Source organism: Dromiciops gliroides, chromosome 5 (assembly GCF_019393635.1).
Source record: "Dromiciops gliroides isolate mDroGli1 chromosome 5, mDroGli1.pri, whole genome shotgun sequence".
Taxonomy (NCBI): Eukaryota; Metazoa; Chordata; class Mammalia; order Microbiotheria; family Microbiotheriidae; genus Dromiciops; species Dromiciops gliroides.
In genome coordinates, this window is record NC_057865.1 from 243739924 (window position 1) to 243766748 (window position 26825).

General features: G+C 38.6%; 1 protein-coding gene across 1 annotated transcript in view; it reads left to right on the top strand.

The window, feature by feature from the left end:
• Positions 1 to 2592: 2592 nt before the first annotated feature.
• The window catches only part of LGR5 (leucine rich repeat containing G protein-coupled receptor 5), a 201858-nt gene continuing 177625 nt past the window's right edge, over positions 2593 to 26825 (top strand). Inside the window, exon 1 of the mRNA XM_043967129.1 lies at positions 2593 to 3144. Coding sequence (XP_043823064.1) covers positions 2924 to 3144 — 221 coding nt within the window. The 5' untranslated portion in view covers positions 2593 to 2923. The remainder of the gene's footprint in view (positions 3145 to 26825) is intronic.

The following is a 26825-nucleotide window of genomic DNA, read 5'->3' on the forward strand; positions in this document are numbered from 1 at the left end:
TGAGTCCTTTGGAACTTTCTTGTCCCGTTGTATTGGTGAGAAGAATCTAGTCTATCACAGTTAATCAACACATAATGTTGATGATACTGTGTATAATGTTCTTCTGGTTCTGCTCATCTCACTCATCAGATTCTGATTTTTTTTTTAAGTCCACATTTTTCAAAAGAAGTTGACTCTAGCTTAATACAAAAGAAGAGACAGAAATCCCAGGAAAGTATTTTTTAAGCACACAAAAACCTAGCACCTCTCATTTAATGGTGTAGGATCTCCCCTTACCAAATCAGATCAGCACCTAACTCTTTGATTTCTAATGTTATATATAGTTTCCTGGGCCACTGTTAAGTGACTTCCTCAAGGTTATAACCACAAGTGTCTATCAGAAGCAGTACTTGAACCTAGATGGGCCTGATTCCAAGGCCAACACCCAACCTACTAACCCACAGAGGATTCTTGTTATAATTAAGTATGTATCAATTAAGCAGGTAAATCTGATGGAAGTTGAGAGAAGGGAGAGATGAATGTGGGCTGGAGAAGCTGGAGGTAGAGGAGACACAGAGACAGAGAGACAGATAGACAGAGACAAGAACAAGAGACAAGAGACAAAAGACAGAGACAGAACCAGAAAGAGAAGGTAAAGGAGCAAAAAAGCAAGAGGCTTGTAGAAGAGGCAGAATACCTAGCTATGAACTTAGATAAGTAGCTAACAAGAATATACTTTTGGAATTCAATAGCTATTTGCTGAATAAATGGATGAATGAACAAATGAATGGGTAAATGAGTGAATAAATTAATCAATGAATGCCAGATTTGCTAAGACAGACAAAGAAAGGGGTAGCACTGAAACTGTCCTGATTGGAGTGGAGTATTGGAGTGCGATTTCATAGTAGAAAATTAATTTGGGAAAGTTAAGATGGGGCCAAATTATGAAGACCCATTTAAAAGAAAAAGCTAATTAAAGGAATTTAGAGGTTTTGAACTTGGTGCAACAAGCTATAGGAAGTCGTAGCAAAATCCTGAATGGAAGAATGACGAGAGAAATCGTTTTTTAAAAAAGATTAATCCAATAGTGGTCAAGTTTGTACTTCTTTTAGTTATTGTTTAGATCAATTCTTAGGATCCTAGATCTGGACCTAGAAGAGCACTTCGAAAATAATTTAATCCAATTCTCATCTTACTGATGAGGAAACTGAGGGCCAGGGAGATAAAGGTTTGCCCAAGGTTATGCAAGTAATAATAACTGAGTTAGTGTTCAAACCCAAGTCCTCTGCGTCCAAAACCAGCATTCTTTCCAGTGCATCACACTTTCTCCCTCCAATAAGATTCTTGAACTGGCTGGGAATATGTCATCTTCCAAAAGAAATCGAAATTCCTGTTTCTTAATCTTTGGAACGTTTCAAGGATCCAGTTGTTCACAGCTTTTCTGAGAGCTGCGTGTCTGAATTCAACCTGTACTGGAACAAGCACTGAATTTATATCAAGAGGCCTGGTAGACTTTTTACTACATGTGTGACCTTGAAGATGTCATTAAGGAGCTACTGTGCCTCCGGGTTTTTTGTTTGTTTGTTTGTTTTTGTTTGTTTTTTTCGAGGCAATGGGGGTTAAGTGACTTACCCAGGGTCACACAGCTAGTATGTGTCAAGTGTCTGAGGTCGGATTTGAACTGAGGTCCTCCTGAATCCAAGGCCGGTGCTCTATCCACTGCGCCACCTAGCTGCCACCTAGCTGCTCCCCTACCCCCCCACCCCCGCCTTCGTTTTTTAAAGGGAGACTAGAAGAGTACTGAGGCCCTTTCGCAGCTCTAAATTACATCCTCTTCTAGGCACGACTACATTGCAGGACACTGGAGAGGTAAGATTAAGGCCCTGAACAAATGAAACTAGTAGTTGGTAGCATCTGTAATATGACTTTACTAAAGGTGATTTTGTTGAGATCCCAAAGCACTTTCAAACAAAGTTAACCACTTCCGACTTCCCCACCTGGACGAATTGGAAAGGCCAAACTATAGTACTCATGAAGAAGTTCTATTTAATTAGCAATTAAGCAGAGCACTTTGATTTCAGCGTAAAAGCAAGCCGACCCTGTAGTGAAAGGCGCAGTACGCAAAGTCATCCCATTGAGTCATCCATCCCACACGGATCTTTCTTGATTCTCTTGCTTATTACTATTGTCTGGAGCAAGTTTGGGAGATTTCTTTTTAGTGACTTATGATAGTCCTATTTGGGAAGCTTGGACGTAGGTTCCGAGGCCAAGTGCTGAAGGTCTTTCCTGTCTTTCTAACCTCTCCCCCCAGCACCGCCCCTTCCAGGAGGGCAAGAGAAGGAGGAGGGAGTAGGCTAGGGCTGGGACCGGGGGTCCATCCTGCCTGCTGTGTGCAAGAACGCTGGAATCCTCAGGCCTCCGCCCCCGCCCCCACCTCCTCCTTCCCTCCGCCCCAGAGAGTGGGGGAAGGAGGGAGAGGAAAGAAGGAGGGAAAAGTTGGGGCGGGAGGGGCTCAGGGGAAGCCAGGCTGCGCTGACGTCACTGGGCGCGCAATTCGGGCCGGAGCCCTTTAAAAAAAAGCGTGAACTGCGAGATGTTGCTCCAGCCCGCCTGCAGCAGCCCCGCAGCAGTGGCGGCAAGATCAACGCGGAGGCCAGCGCCGCGGTGACCGCAGCAGCAGCAACAGCAGCAACAGCAGCAGCCGCTGCAGAAGCCGGCGCTACTCCAGGCTCTGCAGTTTCACGTCCTCCCTCCTTTCCCCTAAAGGGCAGGATCGAAGAGCTCCCAGCTCCAGGCCAGCGCTGAGAGACCTAACGGGGGAAGGCGACCAAGTGAGGAGTCCAGTGGAGCCACGCTCAGCGGCGAAGGGACTGTCTACCAGCCAGCTCGCCGGGCTGCTCTGCAGTTCCTTAGCTTCGTCCCCTACCCTGGTCTACCTGGCACCATGGACACTTCCCCGGCCGGTGCTCTCGTGTTCTGGGCGCTCCTGCTGCAGTGGGGGCGGCTAGCTAATGGGAGTCCCGCGGAGACCCTGGCGGGTGGGCAGCTGGGGTGCCCGACCCACTGTCAGTGCGATCAGGACGGCAGGATGCTGCTCAGGGTGGACTGCTCCGACCTGGGACTCACGGGAATCCCGGCCAACCTCAGCGTCTTCACGTCTTACCTGTAAGTGCTCCGAATTCTGGGTCAAGCAGCACCCAGATGAAATGGGAGCGTAGCAAGAGTAGGGGCGGGAGTGGGAGAGTGTGCAAAAGAGGTGGCATTCGCCCAAGGCTTGGGAGGGGGAGCCCCTTCTGCCCTCGCAGTGAGTAGCCGAAGGTCGCATCTCGGGTGGTGAGTGTTTGCTTCCAGAGCGTGCGTCTGGACTGCGTGCATATTCGTTTGCAGACGCATCCATCCATCCATCCATCCATCCATCCATCCATCCATCCATCCATCCATCCATCCATCCATCCGTCCATCCGTCCATCCATTCATCCATCCATCATCCATTCATCCATCCATCCATCCATCCATCCATCCATCCATCCATCCATCCATCCATCCGTCCACCCATCCATCTATCCTTTCATTCATTTATTCACTTTGCAAATATTTACTGAGCTCCCACTATGTGCAGGGCACTCTTGGTCGAGAAACCTTGGTGAAATCACCGGAAGAAAAGGCAGACTTCTATCGCTCAGGGCACAATGATGGAAGCTCAAAAGAAAAGAAAAAAAAAAAACTTGTTGAAATGAAAGGTTGGAAGTTTGAAGGCAATTCTTTCTTGAGCCTTACGGAACCCAGCAGCTGGACACTGGGCGTTCCAATGCAGAGGCTGGTCTATTCCTTAATCCCTAGTAACGCAGCTATGAAAGTTTGTTCTGAAAGAAGCTTCTGTAACTAGAAAGGGACTTCAAGCTTACATCCTACCGCCGCCTGATGTAATTTTTTTTTTAACTTTAAGACCAGGTGATTAAAAGTGGGGCAACCGCAGGACCTGATTAGACCTGCAAGAATGTTATCTTTACCTTTGGCTCAGGCGGGGAGGCTTTGAAGTGTGCCGGCTGCGGTGTAATCTTTAACTGATCTCCTATCAGAGAGGAAGAGGGAAATAGGAGGAAGGTAGTAAGAGTGAGAGAGGAAATAGTGTTACCCCACCGGTCGCTTAACTCCTGCCTTCTGTCATCCCTCTGCAAACACCTCGTCTAAGTCTCTGCTGCCACTGCCCCTGCTCCCTTCTCCCTTTCTCCTTTTTCTGTGTGACTCTGAGCAAGTCACTTAACCTGTCATCCTCAGTTTCCACATCAGTAAAATGGGGTTGATATTAACACCACCTACCTTACAGGGCTGTTGTGAGGATCAAATATGTAAAACTCTTCACGAGCCTTAAAACTCTATACAAATGTTAGCTATTATTCCTAAATTATTGAGAGAGAGAGAGAAATGGGGCTTCTTTTTCATACATCTTAATTAGGAAACAAGGGTTCCACAGGATAACAAGTGGTTGGAGGTGCAGCCTTAAGGAAGTACTAGATTCCTTGAGCTCCCCTGCGCCTCTCTCCGTCCCCTGTGAACGAGATGGTGTCGTGAACTTGAGCCAGAGTCCTGAGATTGGCCGCCTTGTTTCTTGGCATTAGTGGCATGCGGTATGGCTAGGAGCTGACACGTTTTAAGTTTTAACACGAGGTGTTGACTAAGCACTGAGCCCGCCCCAAGACAAATGCAATTACATTTTCCGCTTCTGTACCACACTGTGGCGTTTGGATGCCATGCTGTTTTAAACTTCTTCTTTTTTCCTTTGTCGTTTTTTGGAAGGAGAGAGCATAAAAGATGTGCAATGTTTTCCCCAAGCAGCCTTTCTTTTCCTGAAGAGGAAGGAAGAAAAGTAGTCATCTTTGAAATAATTCTTGTGTCTGCTTTAATATTTGCTTTTGTAGAGCTGGACCATGCCTGCTAGATGTCAGCAAGAATAGAGGATATCCTTTCTCATTTACCCTATTGCAATGGCACTTGCCCCTTTATACCATCAATTATTGTTCTAGCCACTTTCCTATTGATAGACTCGGTCCATGTTCAATCTGTATGCTTATACTATCAGAAACATGATTTTTACAATGATCATCCTTCCAGAAGTCACATTTCCCTTCTTTGAATTGCTATCTCTACTAGAGAGGAAAAGACAGTGTCCTTCTGATTCCAAAACTTAGTCAGGAAGGAAATCCACATATACTCTGGCAGCTTCATTTAGTAACCTAGAAATAGTATCAGGCTAAAGGAATTAAAGTTATTACATGAAAATTTAAAATGGATCAATGCAGAACCATAAAAGGAATATGTAGTGTCTCCAAAGTCATCAAGACAAATTAAATAATAAATTCTAATTTTAAAACATGTTCAAGAAGATAGAGAAAAACTACCTTTTAAAAAGCTTTTTCCTACAAGGATCTGGTCATATGTTCAATGTATTTACCTGAAGGCAAGAACTCACCTATGCTAGGCCATTGTTTTCTCCTGTCTCTATATTATTTTAACAGGAAGCAAATTTCTGGAAGACAGCTACATGGCTTTCCTTTTTTAGTTGAACATAGTAGGTACTTTACATTTGCTTGTTGACCTGTATTGAATTTCCAAGTATTATTTAAGCCAGTGATGCTTTTTCTGGAGTTGTTACATTTTATACTTGCTGATAGATGACAATTTATAACCTCCCATAAGAGGGAGTTTTTGCCAGGGCATATGAAATTTCACATCCAAAGAATCCTTATTAGAGTGAATCATTTAATGCTGATTTTTTTTAACTTGCCATAGTTTCAGAGGAAGACTGCTAAAGGGAGATGTAGTTTCTGCATTAAATAACCCACCAAAGGCTGCTAAAATTACAGTGGCCAATTGATTTATTGGAAACCTCTGCTATGTAGTTTCTGTGTTTGCTTTCCTTATAGAATTTAGAATGCCTATGGCCATGTGGGGCCCTGGTCCCATGTGCTGAGATTCCTTTGACAACTATGGGAGTTTTGTGAAGACACTAAGGGTGGAATATGCCCTCTTTTGGTTACACCTAGTATCGTCCTATTTTTGTTTGTTTTAAGTAAAATGACCATATCTCAAAGCAATTAGGAAAAAAATGAAACCAAAGCAAAAGTGGAGTTTTACTTTTCTTAACTCTATCTTGGAAAAGATTATCAACTAGCCATGAGTTCAACTTACTGTTTCTTTTTTAAAATAAGAATGTTCCTGTGACATTGAAACCAGTCAAAACACTATCCAACAGAATGTGGGTTCTAAGTAAACCCTGAAGGCTGTCTTCATTAACTTGAGGGTAAGCTTAGATGAAGAAGTTAAAGAAATCTGCAAAGACTGATGAGAAAACAGAGAAAGCACCACGATCTTTTAGTACTTGCAATTGGTTATCACTATTTATTAGCATCAAAATATTATCTCCTAACCCTCCAGAAACAAGGAACTAGCTTTGCTCTACAAACAGATTAACGGGGTGAATTCCACACTATTTGTCAAATCAATATCCAATAACTGGCCAGTAAGTTTTATTTTGTAAGTTTCCTATGATTCCTTAGCAGAGAGTGAGGATTATTTGCTCAGCACTATTTTTAATTTTTTTTTCTCCACAATTAGCTAAATTCTGAAACTGAAGCCCTAACACTAAGTACCTTTGTTCCTGAACTTAATGCCTTAGGAGGCATCAAATTGGACCATTGAACATAGTAGAGAAGCTGAAAATTCTTTCTTCTGATATCCAGTGGTCACGGACTCTAGTTTTTACTGGTAGAAACTCATAAAGTTTACTTAGTGGAAAATGAGAAGCAAAATAAACTTGTGATGTTAAAACAGATGAAAAGTGGTTCCAACTTTTGATTCAAGTGTGTCACCTAAAACCCTTAGTTAAGTTTATTCAAATAGATTCAGTTAGTTTGCATGACATATTGACATGTATTGTGGATGTGATTAAAATTATGTCCAATAACCTACTAGATGTATTTAACCTGTGATACACATAGAAAACTAAATTTTAACAAGCTTTCTAGCTCAATACAATATAATTTACTTTTATTTCATTTTTTAAAAAAGCAAAATAACTTTCAGAATTTTTTCTTTAAGCTACACAGTAATATAACATATTACACAAATCAAATTTGTCATCAGCTTTCTGAATATAGGGGATTTATAATGATGATTTTAGCTATGCAATTATTAGATCATAAATCTGGAAAGGACCTCAAGGGTATATAGTTCAGCAGAATTTGGACTTGATTTTATAAAGGAAAAAACTGAGGCCAGAGAGGTTCAATGATTAGGCTAAAGTCTTGCAGGGAGAAAATGGCACACTGGAACATGAATCATGTTCTCTGACTCTGAAATCAGTGCTTTTTCCCATATACCATATTCTTTCGATAAAGATAAATTTCCATTTAGACTTTGAACTTATTTTAAATAGGAAGTGTTCAAGCACATCAAATGGTGAATATATGCATGGCTCTGATGATGTACAACTGTAAATGAGAAGAATCTTTGATGCAGTTCCAAGACATAAAGGATTTTAAAAGAAATCTTCCCTTGTAGGAGGAAGAAAGGGCAAACTATCTGTTCCCCTAACCTTCAACAGAAGATTTTAAATAAAAGCCCTCTAAATTTAGAAATTATGTCAGCCACACAGTTTTCTTTTCAAAAACTATACAACATACTATAACCTTCCTTAATGTATTCTAAATAAAATGACTTTGAGGGTTTTTTTGAGACTTGAATAAATGCCTCTATTTTTGTAGGGTATACTATATTTACTTGTAGCATTTTTCATAGAGGGAGAATAAGAATTGAAGCACACTTTGGGTATAACATTTAAAGACTTTAATTAGAAGGAAAGCAATTTAGGGAGTAAAATTTTTTAAAATTTCATTGCAGTTTTTTGTTCCACTTTGAGTTTCAAGTTGTCTCTCTCCCTCTCTCCTAACCCCAAATATAGAAGGCCAACATTTGACATAGATGTATATGTGGAACTATACGACACATAATTTTTTCTCTGGAAGTAGAAAGCATTTTGCTTCAAAAGGACTTTATAGTTGATTTAAATGATCATATTACTCAAAATAGCTTCGTCATTTCCAGTTTCTCTTCAAACAATATTGATGTTGCTGCAAACAACGCCGTCTTGGTTCTGCTTGTTTCACTCTGCATTATTTCATGGAAGGCTTTCTATGTTTTTCTAAAACCAACCTGCTCATCATTTCTTACAACACAATAGCATTCCATCACAATCAAACATTACAACTTATTCAGCCATTCCCTAATTGATGGGCATCCCCTCAGTTTCTAGTTCTTTGCCACTACAAAGAGAGCTTCTTCAAATATTTTTGAACAGATAGGTTCTTTTCCCTGATCACCTTGGGAAACAGACATAATTATAGTATTTCTGGGTCAAAGGATATACACAGTTTTATAACTCTTTGGGCATAATACCAGATTGCTCTCCAAAATGGTTGGATCAGCTCACAGTTCCACAAGTAGTATGTTAGTGCCCCATTTTTTCCACATCCCCTCCAACATTTGTCATTTTCCCCTTTTATAATTTTAGCTAGTTAATCTGATAGATGTGAGATGGTACCTCAGAGTGGTTTTAATTTGCATTTCCCTAATCAATTAATTCAAAGCATTTTCTTCATATAACTATATATAGCTTTGATTTCTTCTTCCAAAAACTGCTTGTTCATATCATTTGACCATTTATCAACTGGGGAATGAGTAATATTCTTATAAATTTGACTCAGTTCTCTATGTATTTGAAATGTGAGCCCTTTATTTGAGAAATTGGCTATAAATATTTTTTCCTGTTTCTGCTTTCATTCTAATATTGGTTACATTGGTTTTATTTGTAAAAAACTTTAAAATTTAATGTAATCAAAATTATCCATTTTGTATTTCACAATGCTCTCTTTTTTCTTGTTTATGCAAACATTGTTCTCCTATCCATAGATCTGATAGGTAATATATTCCATGCTCTTCTAACTTACTTACATTACCCCTTATGTATAGATAATGTATCAATTTTGACCTTATCTTGGTAAACTCTGTAAAATATTGGTCTATACCTAGTTTCTGCTAGACTGCTTTCCAGTTTTCCAGCCATTTTATCATATACTGAGTTCTTATCCCAAAAGCTTAGATCTTTGTGTTCATCAAATATGAGGTTACTATAACATTTTACTACTGAGTATTGTATACCTACTTTATTCCACTGATCCATCATTCTGTTTCTTAGCCAGTACCAGATAGTTTTCATAACTACTGCCTTATAATACAGTTTGAGATCTGGTATTGCTAGAGCTCCTTCCTTTACATTTTTCATTAATTCTTTTGATATTCTTGATGTTTTGTTATCCCAAATGAATTCTTTTTTATAGCTCAATAAAATATTTTTTGGTAGTTTAATTAGAATAGCACTGAATAAGTAGAGTTGAGGAAGGACTGTCATTTTTACTATATTGGCTCAGCCCACCCATGAACAATGAATATCCAACTATTTAAATCGGACTTCATTTGTTTAAAACAAAGTGTTTTACAATTATGTTCATATAGTTCTTGGGTTTGTCATAGCAGGAATACTCCAGGAATACTTACTTTCTCTTTTTGAAGGGCTTTGTTGGTGATATGTAGAAATGCTGATCATTTATGCTTTGTTAAAAATATCAATTGTTTAGCCAATTTTATTTGAATCTCTGTGATTTTCCAAGTATATTATCATATGATTGGCAAAAATATAGTTTTATTTCCTCAATGCCCATTCTGATATTTTCAATTTCTTTTCCTTCTTTTATTGCTATTGCTAGCATTTCTAGTACAGTACTGAATAATATTGGTGATAATGGACATCCTTGTTTCACTCCTGATTTATTGGGAAGGCTTATCCCCATTATAGATAATGCTTATTCATAGTTTTAGATAGATGCTTCTTATCATTTTAAGGAAAAATCCATTCATACCTATGCTTTCAAGAGTTTTTAAATAGGAATGAGTGTTATATATTTTCAAAAGCTTTTTTTGCACCTATTGGTATAATCATGATTTTTGTTGATTTTGTTATTTGATAAAATCAATTGTGTTAATAGTTTTCCTTATACTGAATGAACCCTGAATTCCTGGTATAAATTCTACTCAGTCACAATGTATAATCTCTGTGATATATTACTATATTCTCCTAGCTAGTATTTTATTTAGGATTTTTGCATCAATATTCATTAGTAAAAATTGGTCTATAATTTTCTGCATCTGTATTTGCTTTCCTAGCTTAGGTATCAGCACCATATTTGTTTTATGAAAGGAGTTTGGTAGGACCCCTTCTTTGCCTATTATTCCAAATAATTTATTTAATATTGAAATTAGTTGTTCTTTAAATGTTTGGCAGAATCCACTTGTAAATCCATCTAGTTCTGATGCTTTTTTCCTAGGAAGCTCATTTATGGTCTGTTCAATTTCTTTTTTCTAAAATGGATTTATTTAGATATTCTGTTTCTTCTTCTGTTAATTTGTGTAGTTTATATTTTTTTGTAAGTATCCTTCCACTTCTCTTTTTTTTGTTGTTTTCTTGTTTTGTTTTGTTTTGGTGAGGTGATTAGGGTTAAGTGACTTGCCCAGGGTCACACAGCTAGTAAGTGTTAAGTGTCTGAGGCCAGATTTGAACTCAGGTACTCCTGACTCCAGGGCCAGTGCTCTATCCACTGTGCCACCTAGCTGCCCCTCTACTTCTCTTAAATTGTTAATTATTGGCATACAATTGGGTGAAATCACTTCTAATAATTACTTTAATTTCATCTTCATTAGTGGTGTATTTACCCTTTTCATTTTTGATACTAGTGATTTGATTTTCTTCTATATTTTTTAAAAAGCATATTAACCAATGGCTTGTCTATTTTACTGTTTTCTTAAAAATAAAACAAGATCCTAGTTTAATAAAACTATGTTTTATTCAATGTTTTTCTTGAATTCAATTTTATTAATCTCACCTTTAATTTCCAGGATTTCCAATTTGGTATTTAATTGGAGATTTTTAATTTGTTCTTTTTCTAGTTTTTTTTAAATTGCATACCTAATTCATTGATTTGATCTTCCTCTATTTTATGGATGTAACCATTTAAAGACATAACTTTTCTTCTGATTGCTGCTTTTGCAGCATCCCATAGGTTTTGGTGTGTTGTCTCATTATTATCATTCTATTTAATAAAATTATTTATTGTTTCTATGATTTGTTCTTTGACCTACTCATTCTTTGAGTTATTGAGTTAGGTTATTTAATTTCCAATTAATTTTTAATCTGTGTTTCCATGGTTCTTTGTTAAATATAATTTTATTACATTATTATTTGAAAAGGATACATTTAATATTTTTGCTTTTCTGAATTTGACTATGAAGTATTTATATCCTAATATATGGTAAATTTTTGTAAGGGTGCAATATACCACTGAGAAAAGGTATATTCCTTTCTATTCCCATCCAATTCTCTCCAGATGTCTATATCAAACTTATCAAAGATTCTCCTTAACTTCTTTCTTATTTATTTTTTAGTAAGAGGAGTAAGCTTGTAAAAATATTTAAAATGGCAATTCCCATGAATGATATTTTAACAAATCTGTATCAGTTATGGATGTTGTTATAGGATTGTGGATTTGGAGCTGGAAGGGAACATTAGAACCCATTTAATCCAACACCTTCATTTTACAGATGAGGAAATCAAGGTCAAAGGCAATTAAGCAAGCTGCCCAAGGTCTGCCAGGCAGTTATCATCAGAGGTGGGATTTGAAAACAGGTCTTCCAACACCACAGCCAATGGTTGTTTTTTTGTTTTTGTTTTTTACTATACCACACCTACTTTTTTAGATCCACAGTTACATCTTTGGTTCTAAATATATGTGAGATATGGGAGGAAATTAGGAATCTCATATCTTAAAGCATCTTACTTGGAAAGAAGCTTTAAAATGTAAATATCTGTAATAAATAATGTTAAATAGTAATACATCTAAAGGAAGTTTGGAGAAATTTCCTTTATGCTATGAAAATGCCCCTTTTTCCATCAAGCAAAAACTTGTGAAGTGTAAAGAATTAATAGGACCAGAGTAATATAAGGCTTTCTTTACTATTGTTGTTGGGTTTTTTATAAACTTTCCTTCCTATGTATTTTCTTCATGGAAAAGGTGATCAGATGAAGCAATAAAAGGTAATATGCATGATGGAGTGGAAAGAACAAGATTATGAGCATGACCCTCAAATAAGAAGCTTTGTAATGAAATAGACTCACACTCCTGGAAACATTCTGTTTCTCAGAAATACTTAAAAATAAGGAGGACCTAAAACTTGGTGTGTGATCTGTTGTAGTTAATATCCTTCATCTGATACAGCTGGCTGTATGGGGCCAGTCTCAACAGGTATTTGCCAGAGGCATAAAAAACAAAACCTAGATCTCAAGAGAAGGGATTCTGCAATACCACCTAAGTTGGATGTTGTAATAGCTAAAAGCTATTAAAACACAACTAATTCATAAAAAGTCAAGACATTATAGCTGAAAATGTTTCAAATTTCTTCGGTCATGTTAAAAGGATGGTTTCTCTTTTTTAAATGATAATACTCAGATAAGACTATGCATATTTGGATATATTTTGAAAGATTAAGCTGATGATTAAACTTTCAAGTGGATATTGGACTGACCTCACAATTGATTCCTCCTTAAGAAAAGGGAAATCCCCTCTCCTAATATCTAATGAGAATCTTCTCCTGCACTGCAGTTTTTCCACACCAGACAGAAGTTTCATTTTGTACCAAAGGAAAGTGTGGGGAGGTAGGGATCATTCAGTGTAGAATTAATACTAACTTACTTTTATGTAGCACTAATGTGCATGTTATTGAATAGAATTTCTCACAAATTCAGCCCTGAAAGGTGGATAATATAAGTATTATTAGACCTATTTTAATTTTGTGGGAATCCATCCAATAAGCATTTATCAGTCACCTACTATGTTCCAAGCACTTCCTTAAGCACTGGGGAATACAAATATAAAAATGAAATAGCCCCTATCTTCAAGGAGATTTCATTCTATGAGAGGAGGTGGAGAAGATGATAGAGAGGAAAAAAAATCACTTGCCCAGGATCACACATTAGGAAGTATAGTAATCAGGATCAAACCCAAGTTTTCTGAGTTCAGGTTCAGTGTTCTTTCTACTATTGCCACATTGCCTCTCATAATCCATACTGACCAAAACTAAAGACAAATGTCTAACCCCAATAATGCTTCTGTTGGACATATCTGCCAAACAATCCCAATGAACTACCACCATTTATATATTTCCTGATCTGGCACTTTAATTTTCAAATCTATATTTTCATTTACCCAAGAAAGAAATGGCATAGACAGTACATTTCACAGTGTACATTTCTTATCATCAGTGGGAAGAAGACACAATGGATAAGCCAGAGGGTTGGAATTTTATTTTATTTTTTAATTTTTTAAATAATAAATATTTTAATGTAAAGTTGTGAGTTCAAAATTGTATCCCCCCCTCCCATACCCCTTCCCTGAGGTGATAAGCAATCAGATATAGGCTATACATGTGCAATTAGTCATTTTGAATAAGAAAACTTCAATAAAAGAAAATAAATAAATAAAGTGAAAAACATCATGCTTCTTCTATCTGTACTCAATCAATATCATTTCTTTCTCTGGAGGTGGATAGTATACTTCATCACTAGTCCTTTGGGATTGTCCTGGGTCATTGTATTGCTGAGAATAGTTAAGTCATTCACAGCTCTTCATCAAACAATATTGCTGTCTCTGTGCACAATGTTTCCTTGGTTCTACTCATTTCACTATACATAAGGTCATACAAATCCTTTCCAGGCCTTTTTGAAATCATCCTGCTTGATATTTCTTATAGCACAATAATATTCTATCACCATCATATACCACTGCTTGTGTAGCCATTCTCCAGTTGATGGGCATTCCTTTGATTTCCAATTCTTAGCCACCACAAAAAGAGTGGTAATTCAGGTTATAAATATTTTTGTACAAATAGGTCTTTTTCTCTTTTGGGGGATAACTTTAGCATATAAACCTAGCAGTGGTATTGCAGATCAAAGGGTATATACAGTTCTATAGCACTTTGGGCATAGTTCCAAAATGCTCTCCAGAATGGTTGGGTCTTTGGGTGGGAATTTTTTAATAGAAAATTTTCTAATTCAGAAATTTAACCTGTTTCACACAATGTGAATCTAGCCCATTCTATAAGCAGTGGGATCTCCCCCCAATTCTTCACATTGGGACCAAAAGAAGCTCCTCACTTTAAATGAATATAAAGTTATATTCAAAATTTCATAGAATACAATGAAATAAATCAAACTATCCCATGTTGTAATGGGATAAACTATAGTACACTATAGTCTACATACAAAAATAACACTGCTGGTGGTATTATAGAATGTGAGTGCAACTAAAATGATTGTATGCCCTACTGTCCGTTTCCCATGCTGTACGTGTATAAACACTGTCAATTACATAATGGATAAGTCAATCTTTGAGGTCTCACTTTGCTTATCTATAAAATAAGGGAGTTAGATGATTATTGTTTCTCAAAGTATGATCTGGGAATCCCTAGGGGTCCCTGGCACCCCCTGAGAGGGTCTATGATGTCAAAACTATTTCATAATAATACTAAGATATTGTCATTTCTTTTTTTTTTTTTTAGTGAGGCAATTGGGGTTAAGTGACTTGCCCAGGGTCACACAGCTAGTAAGTGTTAAGTGTCTAAGGCCGGATTTGAACTCAGGTCCTCCTGACTCCAAGGCTGGTGCTCTATCCACTGCGCCACCTAGCTGCCCTGATATTGTCATTTCTAATATGTTCAATGTCAATAGCTTTAGCCCATATAAACAAAAGCTTTTGGAGGGGTTTCTCAGTAAAGGGTCCTAAGACCAAAAACTGAGAACCACTGGACTCTATGATCTCCAAAGTTCCTCCTGCCCTGAGATTTTAAGCCTCAAATTATGGTGATGCTGACATTGGCCCTGAGCTACTGAAGATGAACAGCCCCATATCAGCTCGCAATGCTTTTCCTACCATCATGGTGTAATCTATATTAACATTCATTCCAGCTTTCTCAAAATCCTAGTCAACAGCCCTGGGAGCAAGCATGCACTCTCTCTAGGTCTATCCTGGGGTGGAGCCAAGATGAAGGAGGAAAGGCTGTAACTTTCATAACTCCCTGCAATCTATCCACATACCTTCTAGGTCTATCCTGATCCAACTGCTCAAATAACAGTGGGAAGAGCACAGGTTCTGAGTTCAAATCTAACTCCTGGTGCTTGATACCTGGGTGTCCTTGGGCAAATCACTCTAATTCCTTGGACCTTTTGTTTGTTTCTGTATCTATAAAATAAGGGAGTGCTGAATTTCCTTCTAGCTTTACTTCTATAATCCTATGAACTCATCTGAAAAATAAAAGACCTGGGTTAGATGTGTTAAAGTATGGTGGAATAAGTTCACGCAGTTCTAATTTGTCTCTGATGAAATCAGCTCAACACTTAACAAATCAAAAATGAATGTTGGGGCAGCTAGGTGGCACAGTGGATAAAGCACTGGCCTTGGATTCAGGAGGACCTGAGTTCAAATCTGGCCTCAGACACTTGACACTTACTAGCTGTGTGACCCTGGGCAAGTCACTTAACCCCGATTGCCTCACCAAAGAAAAAAAATGAATGTTGACCTTCAAAGTAGTCACACTATACATTTATTCCAATGAGTTGCCATTGCTTAAAACCTTGTTAAATTCCTAATTGTCGTTGGACAGCAATCTCATGGAGACTAATATTCTCCAGGAGAATAATAATCCCATGATCCTATGAAAATATCCTGAATATTTAGTCAATAGTCTATAAACATTAAATGCCTACTGTGTGCAAGGCACTATGTTAAGTACTCAGAACACAAAAAGATGCAAAAGGTAGTTCACAATGTAAAAACAAGCCATCTACAGGATGAACAGGAAAACAAATAAGAGAGAAAAGGTGATAGAGTTAAGAAGGGTGGGAAAGATTTCCTATATTAAATGAGATTTTTGTTGAGATTTACCTAGTCATTTCAGTCATGTCCAACTCTTTGTGACGCCACTTGAGGTTTTCCTGACAAAGAGTGGTTTGCCATTTCCTTCTCCAGATCATTTTACAAATGAGGAACTGAGACAAACAGGGTTAAATGACTTGCCCAGGGTCACAGAGCTAGTTAGTATCTAAGGTCAAATTTGAACTCAGGTCTTCCTGACTCCAGGTCTGATGCTTTATCCACTCCATCACCTAGCTGCTGTTGGGACATAAAAGAAGCCAAAGTAACCAGTAGGCAGAGGTGAGGACAGAAAGCATTCTAGGAATGGGAGACAGCCAATGAAACCGTCCAGAGCCAAGAAATAGAGTGTTTTGTTTATGGAATAGTAAGGAGGCTACCTTTTTGGTTGGTTGGTTACAAAAGGAACACTTTTTGTAAAGTCAGTCTGCCAAAAATGTTTGTTTAGTAAATTATGGGATAAAAGTAGATATAAATTGTCCAAAAAATTACCCACAATATTTTAGATGTGTCCACATACATTTCAAAGCTTAGGAGTAAGATTTTAGTCATTATGTGACTCTCAAAAAAGATCACTTTCTACTGCAAATGTTGTCTTCCTTCCCTGTCTCCAAGTCAGAGATAAATGACAATAGCTTTCAGAATACTATAAAAAGTTATCAATAGGTCAGTACCTCCCTAGAAAAGAACAAAGCTCTCCCCTCCCCCACAAAACCACTACCTTTTTCCTCCTATTTCCAGACACATGAGTAACCAGGTGTCTGTTGAAATAACTGCCTTCCTTTGAATTATTCTTGATTATTCTGAGACATGGAAGGGACTTTCTGAAATGAGTCAATCGCATTTGAGTTTTTAACTTTACTTGACTGGGGGGAGGGGAAAGGAAGGAAGATGGACTAGTAAGATAATATCCATAAAGTATCATAATTTCTGTATGGGTATTAGATAGATTATTAATTCAGAATGATTTTTTTCTTTTTTCATGCCTTTTCCCATTTACTTAAGTATTTTTCCATATTTCATTCTGAAACATTAGTGACAATGTATAGTAGGAAATGGTATCATCTAGGTAATTCATGCCCAAAAGTGACCCTCGGAACAAGCGGGGGGAAAAAAACCTGGAAGAATCATCCATTTAATTATCTCAATTTTCTAACTAATTTTGCTGTTGGAGACCAGGTTTGAGTTAATTTTTCTTTCTTACAAAGTTAATGTAAATTTGTAAGGCAGCACATCCTCCTCCAGTAGAAAAATGACATGAGAAAATTTAGGGCAGAGTTGAACCCAAATTATCTTAAAAGGTTTCTCCCATGCACTGCTAAAATATAATTGTGACTTCCCAAATTTCTAACAGATCATTTTAAATTTCAATTCCTAATTTCAAAATAAATGCACTTTTTGAAAGGAGTTTTTAACCTTTTATTTCATAGACCCCTTTAATAGTCTGTTGAAGCTAGATGCCAGGCCTGGAGTCAGGAAGACTGAACTTCAAATCTGGCCTCAGACACTAGCTATGTGACCCTCAGCAAGTCACTTTACCCTATTGGCCTCAGTTTCCTCATCTGTAAAATGAACTAGAGAAGGAAATGGCAAACCACTACATTAAATACCAAGAAAGCCCCATGAAGAGTCGGACATGACTGAAAAATAACAATCTGGAGAAGGACATGGCAAACTCCTCTAATATCTCTGCCAAGAATACCCCAAATGGGGCCACAAAGAGTCAGACACAGCTGAGAAACAACAAAGAAGCCTTTAAATCCCTTCTCAGAACAATATTCTTTTTTTTTTTTAGTGAGGTAATTGGGGTTAAGTGACTTGCCCAGGGTCACACAGCTAGTAAGTGTTAAGTGTCTGAGGCCAGATTTGAACTCAGGTACTCCTGACTCCAGGGCCGGTGCTCTATCCACTGCACCATCTAGCTGCCCCTCAGAAAAATATTCTTAAAGACAAAAAATAAAATATATAAGATTGCAAAGGAAGACAATTATACTGAAATACAGTTATCAAGACATATATTTTTAAAATCTAAGTCCATGGACCCCAGTTCAAGAACCTCTATTTTAAAAGGAGTGATTTTTTTTTTTTGCCTAAACACAGATTTTTTTTCGGGGGGGGGGGGTCCTATCATTTTAATCTTTCCTTTCTTTTAAGACAGTTCCCAAAAATAAGTGTGTGTTTCAACTTCTAAAGAGCATTAGTCAGGAAAAAAAGAAACTCAGTCACACACGTCCAAATAGGAAAAAAAAAAAAAAGCCCACCTCCAACCTCTCTTTCTACCATTTCCTCTGTAGAAATGATTCCCATGTTGACAAGGGAATGACAGGGGAGGGCCAGATCTTTTAAGTGGAGAAACTCTGAAGAGCTGGTCGAATGGAAGGCACCTTCCTTTTCAGTTTGGTAGCTGAAGTGCGGAAGAAAATTGTCCGGGCAGAGGAAGCCCAACTCCAGCTGGGAACTTGTGGACTTAGCTGACCTTCCTACTCAGCATGCCAACTGAAATTAAGTTTTCCTCAAGTGCTCACTTGTTAACCCAGGCCTTTCTTCCGTGTTGCTCATCTTTCACAACTGGAGGCCAAGTGATTCAAACCCTTAACTCAATGTTGCTGCCAAATTCCTTCCCTTCCTCCTCCCATTCCTCATTTTTCCTTAAAAAAAAAATCTTAAACACATATTCCTCTCCAAATCCTCCAGTAAAAAGGAAAGCTTTACATTTTCCTCTTAAGGAACTGATAAATACTCTTTACACATTCTTTTTTTTTCTTTTTCTTTTCCTTTTTTGACCCTAGAAGAAATCGGGCAGAGACCTTCACAAAAGATGCTTGTTTCTGTTCACAGAATTCACAGTCCTTTGATCTACAAGCCACAAAAGTGAATTTCTCTTCAGGACAAATTAAAAAAAAAAACCACACATGATCTCAGATGGAAAAAATGGGAAGTTTGTTGAATTCATAACCTTAGCACATAGTTGAGATATTAGTTTAAAGGCGGTTGGTTGTTATGGTTTCTGACATATCTTTCAATGGGCTGGGTGCTTCAGTCGATGTTATTTCAATATATTTATTTAATATTTGATTTATTTATAATTTATTTAATATATTTATGTATAAATTCTAATAATACATTTATGACTTCTAGACACGAGATGGAAACAAGTTTTCAGGTTAGTGATGTAGTTCTGTAATATTTAAGAGAAATTGGTTATATAATAAACTGGAATTTAAGGAGTTCAGTACTAAAGTAACCTTTCTGGGTCTTACTGTATATACAGGGAATACAATTAATTCCCAGTAGCTCTAGAGAAAAATCTACAACAGCAATACAGAATGACCCTACTTCAAGAAAACAATGGTAAATGAAAATCAAGATTTACACACATACACATCAAAAATTAGGGGATGATTATTTGCTTGACAAAGGATTTTCTAAAGTTCTTAGGCACTGAGATTCCCTGGTGTGTTTAAGATATAATTCATGCTATCAAATGCCAATTACCCCACAATGCTACAGGATCCCATAGATTCAGAGGGGTCATTCAGTCCAATTCTCATTCTACAGAGGAGGCTTTGCTGATAGCAAGTATCCACAATTTTCACCATATAATGGCTCTTTCCTTCAGTGGAATCTCTAGCTCAAGTAGAAATATGAAAAGGAGGAGTTCTTGAAAAGAGTTTGAGGGTAGAGACAAATTTAGGAGGCATTTGGACATAAATGAAGACATGGATGTGGTAGCACAGTGGATAGAGCACTGGCCCTGGAGTGAAGAGTACCTGAGTTCAAATCTGGCCTCAGATGCTTGACACTTACTAGCTGTGTGACCCTAGGCAAGTCACTTAACCCCAATTGCCTCACAAAAAAAAGGAAGTTAAGTGACTAGCCCAAGATCATGCAGGTAGCAAGTGTCAGAGGCAGAATTTGAATCCAAGATTTTCAACTCCTCTTCATTCTCTTGACTAAGGCACATTTCTATTTCTTCATTCACACCAGCAACATATAAGGTTATCTTTAAATTTTGCTTGAATCTACACCTCAACATTTGTAGGCTATAGAGCAGAATGGAATTTAACCCTGTAATGAGTATAAATCCAGAGAGAAGAAGATAAAGATATGCTTATTGAACCATTTTGCTTTTTCTAGACATAGAATTACCTCAAAAAAAAAAAGGGAGTCAGGGGTGGCTAGGTGACACAGTAGATAGAGCACCAGCCCTGGAGTCAGGAGGAGCTGAGTTCAAATATGGCCTCAGACACTTGACACTTACTAGCTGTGTGACCTTGGGCAAGTCACTTAACCCCGATTGCCTCATCAAAAACATAAAAATGTTTTTAAAAACAGGAATCAGTGCTGGTATGCTAGCTGCAGCCATTGTTTACCTACCTACCCATTGCCTATTCAGTAACAACAATTAATAATTCTTTTTTTTTTTTTTGGTGAGGCAATTGGGGTTAAGTGACTTGCCTAGGGTCACATAGCCAGTAAGTGTTAAGTGTCTGAGGTTGGATTGGAACTCGGGTCCTCCTGACTCCAGGGCAGGTGCTCTATCCACTGTGCCACCTAGCTGCCCCTAATAATTCTTTTTAAAAAGTTATAAAGTTCTCTATATACAGTAAGTCAGTATTATAGCATTATTATCACAGCCCATATTAATGATGAGATTTTAATTGTCCTTCCTACGTAATCATTGTGGTTGTTCATCCTTCATTCTGGAAGAGGACCAATGTCATCAGGAAGGTGATGTCTTGACTTGCAAGTGAACAGGATTTAAGTGAGGCAGAGGTGAGCAGAGTCACCAGCCTCACTCTTTCCTCTAGGGTCATCTGAGTCCAGTGGCAGGGCATAGGTCAGGATGATTGCCAATGGTCCTGGATGCAGTGGGAGACTTTGTACTCTTTAAGCTAAGGTCTTTCCCGGGTCTCGTTTTGTCTGAGGCAAGCCCTATTCAGTACATAAAGGCTAGGTAAGAATGGAGGCAACCTTTCAGAATGAAGGGGCCCCAGAAAATGAATGTGAGAAATTTGGGGGAAAGTACTAGAAATACCTGTCTTCCTATGACTAGAGGAATAAGAAAACTGAAGGATGGGGATATGAGTTAAAGGGTCAAGTGGTAAGGCTGCAAGTGATGTTAGGGTCTTAAGAAGAGGTGAAAATGTTTGAAATGGTTTCTTAGAAATGAGATGGAATAAATAAATAAATATGAATAGCTTACATGTCCTGATTTCCCATGCAATAGGTACACATGGAATTTACTGGTGTTATATAGGGTGTCCCAAAAGTCTTAGTGCAGTTTAAAGCTCTTAAGACTTGAGTCTTTTATGACAACCTGTAGTATAGACCCAGACAAAGGCTTGGAATTGTTTGTTTGTTTTTCGCAGGACAATGAGGGTTAAGTGACTTACCCAGGGTCACACAGCTAGTAAGTGTCAAGTGTCTGAGGCTGGATTTGAACTCAGGTCCTCCTGACTCCAGGGCCAGTGCTCTATCCACTGCACCACCTAGCTGCCCCCTGGAATTTTTTAAAGTTCATTTATTCCAAGTTGCCAAACCTTATTCCTATATTCCTTGAGCCTTCCTCTCCCTTACTTGTACTAGCTGTGTGATCCTGGGTGGATCACTTCACCCTGTTTACCTCAGTTTCCTCATCTGCAAAATGAGCTGGAAAAGGAAATGACAAACTACTCCAGTATCTTTGCCAAGAAAACCTCAAATCAGTTCATGAAAAGTTGGACACAACTGAACAACAACAGCAACGTTCTTCAGTTCCAGAGGATTTTAGAGGGGTATTAGAATTGCTTTTTTACCCTTCTCCCAGATATTTCCAACCTAATTCTTCACTTGTAAGCTTCAGGAGAGGGGACTATTGGATGGAGGGGGAGGTCATAAGAGTGAGATCATCATTGTCATTTCTGGCCATTTGAGGGATCGAGAGCAGCTTGGAACAGTAGATTCTGAGGTTCCAATCCCAACTCTGTCACTAACTACCTGTGTGACCTTTGGCAAGGCATTTCATTTCCCTGAGATCTAGTTTACTTACCTGCAAGATGGAAGGGAGTTGAACTAGCTGATCTCAGGGGTCTCTTCCAGCTGCAAATCTCCAAATCTATGATCTTGGCTCAGAAAGCAGTGGCAGCACCAGGAGTGGGGCACCTGGAGTCTACCAGTCCACCCACCCCAACCCCCACACAGCCTTAACCTCCCAGGCTTCATGTGACAGAATCAAGGATTTCAAGGTCTTTCCTCTGCCCCCACAGTGAATCTTCAGAGCTTATTGAGGAAGGAAATAAGACTGCTAAGCTAGCTACTCCCTGCCTGAAAACATATCTCATTTGATGATCTCAAAGTACTTGGGCACCATAATTAGCTGATAACAAGTATCTAATTTCCATTTTGCCATCACTTCCTCCTTCAATGTGGGTTCTGTCTCTCATGTAGAAACATGAACAGGAGCTGTAAAAGTCGGGAAGGGAGACAGACTTTAGGGTCATTTGCAGGTACGTAAAGCCATGGAGATAGATGAAGTGTAGGAGGTGAGGAGAGCATTTCCTTTAAAAAACAAACAAACAAAAAAAGAAGAGCAATGCTTGGATTTGAAAAGTCTCTGAACCCTTCTCTACCTCAGTTGAAAATAGAACCAGCCCTCCACAGTGGAAAGAATAGAGACTCCAAAGTCAAAGGATCTGAGTTCCAATCCCATCTCTGAGTCTTTTTACCTGGGTAAGTAACATAACCATTCTAGGTCTCAGTTTCCTCATCTTGAAAGAGGACTTGCTGGTCTCTGAGGTCTCTTCCACCTCTTGATTCACTCTGAATCAGCTCTTTATGTATGATCCTATGGAGTCTCTTAAGCTCTCTGTGCCTCAGTTTCTTCATCTGTATAATAAGGGGGGGTACACTTTGTTGTTGTTGTTGTTCAATCATTGAGTTGTGTTCTGCTCTTCATGATGCCATGGACCGTGCTACTATCTGTAGTTTTCTCAACAGATACTGGAGTTATTTTCTATTTCCTCTTCCAGTGGATTAAGGCAAACAGGTTCAGTGATTTGCCTAAGATCACATAGCCTGTTGCTGTCTGAGGCCAGATTCGAACTCTGGTCTTTTTGACTAAAGGCTTGGTGTTCTGTCCACTGAGCCATCTAGCTGACTCATAGGCAAACAGAAGTTAAATGACTTGCCCAAAGTCACACAGTTAGTGAGTGTCTGAAGTCAGATTTGAACCTAGGTCTTCCAGACTGTTTCTTCATCAGTATAATAAGGGGGTCGGGCTACATGGCCACTGACATCATTTCCAGCTCTATGATCCTACAATCCTATTAAACCCCTTACTCTCTCTGGGCCTCAGTTTTCTCATCTGTAACTACATGGTCTCTGAGGTCCTTTCCAGCTCTGGATCTACTCTCCCCAAATCCCAAAACAGTTTATTGGATTACCACATATTATGGTTGGGAAATCTAATTTGGAGAAAGTATGTTATAGTAAACCAAGTTCAGAGGTCAGAGCTACTAGCTGACTTCATTTGGAGCAAATTCTACTGTGGGGACCTCAAGGGATAAGCCTTTATAAACAAACTGTAAGATCAAGCTAAGCAGTACTGACCCTTGCATATAATGCAGAAAGCCTCACAATTAGGTAGTAAAAGGCTGTGAAATGTAATCTCTATTGATAGGGGATTGGCCTAATTACCCTAATAAACCGATTAAACATCTTTCTGTTAGGTGTATTGCTAGGGCTTTGGATGAATCAAAGCTGAGTCTAAAAGATGCTAAAACATTCAAACAGAAAATAAAAATTATAGCCAGATTTCTAAAGGTTGCCAAATGGAATGTATTAAATCCAAGTGTTTGCCAGCATGTAGGTGAAATATTCAGAGAGGCAACTTTTTTGCTCATTCACTTTTCTGACCCTTGTAAGGAGAGACTTCCTGTCCCTACCAACTCTCTCAAAACTCCCTTTTTAAGTCAAGAATGACCTCTTTGTTGGCCAATCCAATGCCTTTTCCCCACCCTGTCCTTTCTCCTTGAACTCTCTGCAAGCTCTGTCACTGCTGAGTCTTACTGTTCCCAGTCTCCTTCTATGATTAGCTTCTCCTCTCTTGCCTTCTGTGATACTGAACTTTTGGGATTTTCCTACCTCTCTGACCACCCCTTCTCCATCTCCTTTGTTACCAACCACCTCAACATTCCTTCAGTTCTTACATATGAGTCTCCAACAAGTTTCTGTCCTTGATTCTCTCTTCTACTTAATGCTCTCTACCTTGGAGATGTCTTCCATGACTCTAAATATGGTCTCTATGCTCATTGTGGGGCAGTTCAGTCATGCAGTGGATAGAGTGACAGGTCTAGAGTCAGGAAGACTCATCTTTCTGAGTTCAAATCTGGCTTCAGACATTAGATGTGGGACCCTGGGCAAATCACTTAATCCTGTTTTCCTCAGTTTTCTTATCTGCAAAATGAGCAGAAGAGGGAAATAGCAAACTCCATTATCTTTGCCAAGAAAACCCCAAATGGGGTCACAAAGAGTCAGACACAACTGAAATGACTGAACAACAATAACAAATGGGGATGATTAAAATTTATACCTCTATACCAATCTCTCTCCAGAACCCTCGTACCCTGTTTCCAACTATTTCCAGGATATATCTAATTGGACTTACCAGTGGCATCTCAAACTAAACCATATCTCAAGTAAAATTCATCATTTTCAAAAAAAAAAAAAAACAAACTTGTCCCTCCTCTCATCTGTTTTTTCCAAAAGCACCATCCTTTCATATCACAGACTGCAACACTCAGTCATCTTTCCTTCTCTCTCACTCCTATTCATATCCAAAATAATTGTCCTATCCTATGGATTCTACTTTCAGACTATCTCTGACATGCATTTATCCTTGTTACTCTTTTTTGTGGGGCAATGAGGGTTAAATAACTTGCCCAAGGTCACACAGCTAGTAAGTGTCAAGTGTCTGAGGTCAGTTTTGAACTCAGATCCTCCTGAGTTGAAGGCCAATGCTTTATCCACTGTGCCACCTAGATGCCCCCCTTGCTACTCTTATTGCAACCATCTTTACTTGAAATCCTAATACATAAAATATCATGAATTTTAGAGCTAGATGGGAAATCCAACTCCCATAGATTTAAGAGGCCCAGAGATGTTAAATGACATTTATTAGCCACTTACATCTAACAAATGTTTGAGGTGGAAATTTGGACACTGGTCTTTCCTAACTCCAAGTTCAATCCCCTTTGACTATGCTACTGTACACCTGATTACTTCTCCCATCTTACGTATACTATTTTACAATGGGGAGGGGTCCTCCCCTGCAGTTTTTGTTTTTGTTTTTGTTTTAGTGAGGCAATTGGGGTTAAGTGACTTGCCCAGGGTCACACAGCTAGTAAGTGTTAGGTGTCTGAGGCCGGATTTGAACTCAGGTACTCCTGACTCCAGGGCTGGTGCTCTATCCACTTCGCCACCTAGCTGCCCCCCTGCAGTTTTTACAAAGGACAATAAGGAAGATAATCTCTTCCCTCTTGATCCATCTCTGCCATACTCAAGCCTTCCTCCCATTTTAAAGCAAGTGCTAATGTATTAGGGATTAATCAGGAAAGTTCTTGGCCAACTCGATGGATCTTCCAATCAGATTGGTAAAATCCCAGGGCCTGGACCTTTAACAGAAAGGTTACCTCCCATAGAGATAAACATAAACACTAGCCCCTTGCTGGGATGACTCAGAATTCTTCAAAGTTTTTTTTTCCAACTTTTCCTTAGGGTACAGTAATCTGATTTTTCCTTGGTTGTTTTTCAATGAAAGGATATTGACTTAACTATAGCAGAGAAAGGACATTAAGTAAGGATACAGCTTTTATTCATATAACTTCAGGTTCCATCATCTGCCATATGGAAGCAAATCTGGTCAGCAAGGACAGGATATAGTAATTCACGAAGCAGTGGAAATCTGCCAACTATGATGGGCATTAAATCCTCATGGGATGGCCTCTTTTATTTCCTTGGGAGGACAGAAAGCTATATTAATGATGAGCAGTAGCCTTCTGAACCAGTCAAGTCTCAGAAACACCTGGGTGCAACACCTGTTGACCACCATCAGTCTTTTGCCACTATTTAGCCACAGATGGAGTTTGCATTCCCAAGCAACAAAACTCTGAGGTGATCTGCTCCTGCTGAGAGCTGCTTTTATTTCCATACCTTCCAACCTTGAAGTAGACCAGAAGGCATGATGACAGCAAAAGAAAGATTGTCAACAATTATTGAAAGAGAAAGTTGACAAGACTTTTGAAGGATGAATGAATGAATGAATGAACGAATGAAAAAACATTTCTTAAAGAATTACTATAAGGCAAGCACAGTACTAAGGCCTTGGGGTATAAATTAAAAAACAAAGATAATCCATTACTTCAATGGGCTTATGTTCTAACCGGAAGGGCTTCTTAAACCTTTTCCACTCATAACCCCTATTCACCTGAGAACTTTTTATGTGACCCCTGGTATATAGGTATATAAAATAGGTACACAACCTTTTACAGTTGCCATTTTTTTTTGCAACCCCTACATTCAGTTCCAGACCTACAGTTTAAGCAGTTGGGTGATGGCGGACCAAACACATAGAGGAGTGGTGTCAAGAGACATGCACTTTTTTCTTTCTTGTTTTTTTTCTTGTTTTGTTTGTTTGTTTTTAGCAGGGCAATGAGGGTTAAGTGACTTGTCCAGGGTTACACAGTTAGTAAGTGTCAAGTGTCTGAGGCCGAATTT